The 3,872-nt window shown below is 59.6% G+C and overlaps 1 protein-coding gene across 1 annotated transcript; it reads right to left on the reverse strand.

Annotated features, from left to right (window-relative positions):
- On the reverse strand, positions 1 to 2,576 carry LOC127509991 (uncharacterized). Its single transcript, XM_051889434.1, has 2 exons — positions 1,414 to 2,576; positions 1 to 94 (listed from the first exon to the last, which is right to left on the reverse strand). The coding sequence occupies exons 1-2, from the start codon at positions 2,358 to 2,360 to the stop codon at positions 85 to 87; spliced, it is 957 nt and encodes a 318-aa protein (XP_051745394.1). The 5' UTR covers positions 2,361 to 2,576; the 3' UTR covers positions 1 to 84.
- Between the last annotated feature and the right edge of the window lie 1,296 nt (positions 2,577 to 3,872).

Genomic DNA, 3,872 nt, shown 5'->3' on the forward strand with positions numbered 1-3,872 from the left:
CGTCTCGGTTACGTATGTAACCCTCGTTCCCTGAAGGAGGGAACGGAGACGTACGTCAGTAGTGACCGACGAATTGGGATATCGCTAGAGAGCCCTATCAGCGAGGGTACAGCAACTGTGGCAACGGGACGTACGTCTCCGTTCCCTCCTTCAGGGAACAAGGGTTACATACGTAACCGAGACGTTCCCTTTCAGTCGGTCACGTTCGACGTACGTCAGTACAAATAAAGCGCCACAGTATGAACCCCTTCCAGTGCCCAGCGCAAGCTCTAGCCACCCGGCGCACCAGTGGGACGGGGAAGGGGGCGAGCTTACGGCGAGAGAGTCTACTGCTGTTCCGACATACCCACTAAGTAAACTAGACTACACTGGGGAAGCGAACCCGTAGGGGACGCTGCGGAGACCACTACCCACCCGTAGGGGAGGAATTTAGGTGGAGAGTACACATATGGACTGGCCGAGGGCAGTACGCATATGGAGTCCCTGGGATGGCTCCACCTGGGTAGGGGGAGACTCATCTGACAGGTGACAGCAGAGCTGGCTCTGCTAGGGAAAGACACGGGCTCGCCGTAGAGAGTTGACCGTGGACAAATACACACATGGGACCACTCACGTGGAAGGGTCACGACATGTGGAACCCAGCCGAACGGAGGTTTGGCCTGGCATCAGACACTCCGCAATGTCCGAGCCGAAGGGGGAGGCGGAGGAACTCGACAGGGTTCGCCAAGCGGGGAACTCGACTGGAGTAAAAAGGATGCACGTATCCGGCCCAGGGGGCGGGAGTGGCATTGCAAGTCGACACTAGAACGGGCTCTTCGCGTCTACCGGCTGGTGGAAGCGAGTACACGGGAAGATACCGATTCTACACGAAGGCTATAGAATCTAGCGAACGTGTTAGGTGTCGCCCAGCCCGCAGCTCTACAGATATCTGTCAGCGAGGCGCCGTGCGCCAGCGCCCAGGAGGAGGCCACTCCTCTGGTGGAGTGGGCTCTCAACCTGAGCGGGCAAGGCACGCCCTGGGACTCATACGCCAGGGCGATGGCGTCCACTATCCAGTGGGCCATCCTCTGCTTGGAGACAGCCTTTCCCTTCTGCTGGCCTCCGTAACAGACAAAGAGCTGATCTGAGGTCCTGAAGCTTCGCGTTCTGTCCACGTACAGGCGCAGAGCGCGGACGGGACAGAGCAAAGCTAGGGCTGGGTCTGCCTCCTCCGAAGGCAGCGCTTGCAGGTTCACTACCTGATCTCGAAAGGGAGTGGTAGGAACCTTGGGCACATATCCAGGCCGGGGTCTCAGGATAACGTGAGAGTCACCGGGCCCGAATTCCAGGCACGATTCGTCAACCGAAAATGCGTGCAGGTCCCCTACCCTCTTGAGCGAGGCCAATGCAACCAGGAGGACGGTCTTTAGGGACAGTACTTTTAACTCGACTGATTGCAAAGGCTCGAAGGGACGACCCCGGAGAGATGTAAGAACCAGGGTCAGATCCCAAGAGGGTACAGAGGGGGGCCGGGGAGGATTCAGTCTCCTCGCCCCCCTCAAGAACCTGACGATCAGATCGTGCTTCCCTAGCGATTTACCATCAACTGCATAGTGATGTGCGGCGATAGCGGCAACATACACCTTGAGGGTGGAGGGAGACAGCCTTCGCTCCAGGCCCTCTTGCAGAAAGGAAAGCACGGTTCTGACCGAACATGATCGGGGGTCCTCTCGCTCTGATTGAGAGGAACACCATTCGACGAATAGGTTCCACTTCAGCGCATAGAGGTTCCTCATAGAAGGAGCTCTAGCGGAAGTGATGGTGTCTGCGACCGCTTGCGGGAGATCACTCAGAACCTCCGCGTCCCGTCCAGGGACCACACATGGAGTTTCCACAGGTCGGGACGCGGGTGCCAGAGGGTGCCCCGTCTCTGAGTCAGGAGGTCCTTCCTCAGAGGAATGGGCCAGGGAGGTGCTGTCGCGAGGAGTGTGAGGTCCGAGAACCAGGTCCGAGTGGGCCAGTATGGAGCCACTAACAAGACCTGCTCCTCGTCCTCCCTGACTTTGCACAGGAGCTGTGCGAGAAGGCTCACTGGGGGAAACGCATATTTGCGTAGGCCCCAGGGCCAGCTGATTGCCAGGGCATCCGTGCCGAGCGTGCCGCCGGTCAGGGAATAGAACAACTGGCAGTGGGCAGTCTCCGGGGAGGCGAACAGATCTATCTGTGCCTCGCCGAAGCGCTGCCAGATCAGCTGGACCACCTGGGGATGGAGCCGCCATTCGCCCGGAAGCGGAGGCTGCCGTGAGAGCTCGTCGGCTGCACGGTTGAGCACGCCTGGGACGTGAATGGCACGAAGCGACCTCAGATGCTTCTGACTCCATAGCAAGAGATGGCGGGCGAGTTGCGACATACGGCGGGAGCGTAGACCACCCTGATGGTTGATGTACGCAACGGCCGCAGTGCTGTCCGAGCGGACCAGTACGTGCTTGTCTGTCAACAGCTCCTGGAAGCGGCCCAGTGCAAGACGTACTGCTAGCAACTCGAGGCAATTGATATGCCAATGCAGCTGGGGCCCCGTCCACAGACCCGAGGCTGCATGCCCGTTGTACGTGGCTCCCCACCCCGTGGAGAAGGCATCTGTGTGGACCACAGCATGCCTGGACACTTGTTCGAGGGGAACTCCCGCCCACAGGAACGAAGGGTCCGACCACTTGGTGAGGGTGCGACGGCAGTTTGGTGTCACGGGGACACGGAACGTACCGCGCTGCCACGCCCATCTCGGGACCCGGCCGCGGAGCCAGTGTTGAAGCGGCCTCATATGAAGCAATCCGAGTGGCGTGACTGCGGCTGCGGATGCCATATGCCCCAGGAGCCTCTGAAAGAGTTTCAGTGGGGCCGCTGTCCTGCGCTTGAGCGTACTCAGGCAGGTCAACACTGACTGGATGTGCTCCTCGGTGAGGCGCGCAGTCCAGGCGACCGAATCCAGTTCCATACCGAGATAAGAGATCCTCTGCCCGGAGGAGAATTTGCTCTTGTTCCAGTTGACCCGAAGACCCAACCGACTGAGGTGAGCTAACACCATGTCCCTGTGTTCGCACAACTGCTCCCGCGAGCTGGCCAGGATGAGCCAGTCATCGAAGTAGTTGAGGATGCGAACGCCCTGTTCCTTGAGCGGAACAATGGCCACCTCCGCAACCTTCGTGAAGACGTGGGGCGACAGGGCCAGCCCGAAGGGTAGGACTTTGTACTGATATGCCCGACCCTCGAACGCAAACCGTAGGAAGGGTCTGTGACGAGGCAGAATCGAGACATGAAAGTACGCGTCCTTCAGGTCGATCGCTGCGAACCAATCCTGGGGACGGACGCATTCGAAAATGCGCTTCTGCGTAAGCATCTTGAACGGCAGCCTGTGAAGGGACCGGTTCAGGACACGCAGATCCAGGATTGGCCGTAGCCCACCACCTTTCTTTGGTACAATGAAGTAGGGGCTGTAGAACCCTGACTTCATATCGGCTGGAGGGACCGGCTCGATTGCATCCTTCGCCAGGAGGACAGCAATCTCCGCCCGGAGAACAGGTGCATTGTCCAGGGACACCTGAGTGTAGTGGACACCCCTGAAGACCGGGGGACGCCGGGTGAACTGAATCGCATAGCCGAGTCTGATAGTGCGAATGAGCCAGCGGAATGGGCTGGGGAGCGCTATCCAGGCTTCCAGACACCGAGCCAGCGGGACTAAAGGCACCACAGAAGCACCGGGGGTGGGGCAGCGAAGCAGAGTGCTGGAACCCGCAGCGGCCCGAAGTGGGGTCAGACTCTGCGAGGTGACAGTGTGAATGGGAGACAGCTGGGGGGCGGCCTCGACCATCACTCTGGGACCTGCTGGCGAAGTGAGA

Source organism: Ctenopharyngodon idella, chromosome 3, assembly GCF_019924925.1.
Source record: "Ctenopharyngodon idella isolate HZGC_01 chromosome 3, HZGC01, whole genome shotgun sequence".
NCBI classification, from domain to species: domain Eukaryota; kingdom Metazoa; phylum Chordata; class Actinopteri; order Cypriniformes; family Xenocyprididae; genus Ctenopharyngodon; species Ctenopharyngodon idella.

What these genes read in the sequence shown, in the direction of transcription:
- LOC127509991 (XM_051889434.1), bottom strand. Translation starts at nt 2,360, where the DNA reads ATGGAGTCAGAAGCATCTGAGGTCGCTTCGTGCCATTCACGTCCCAGG.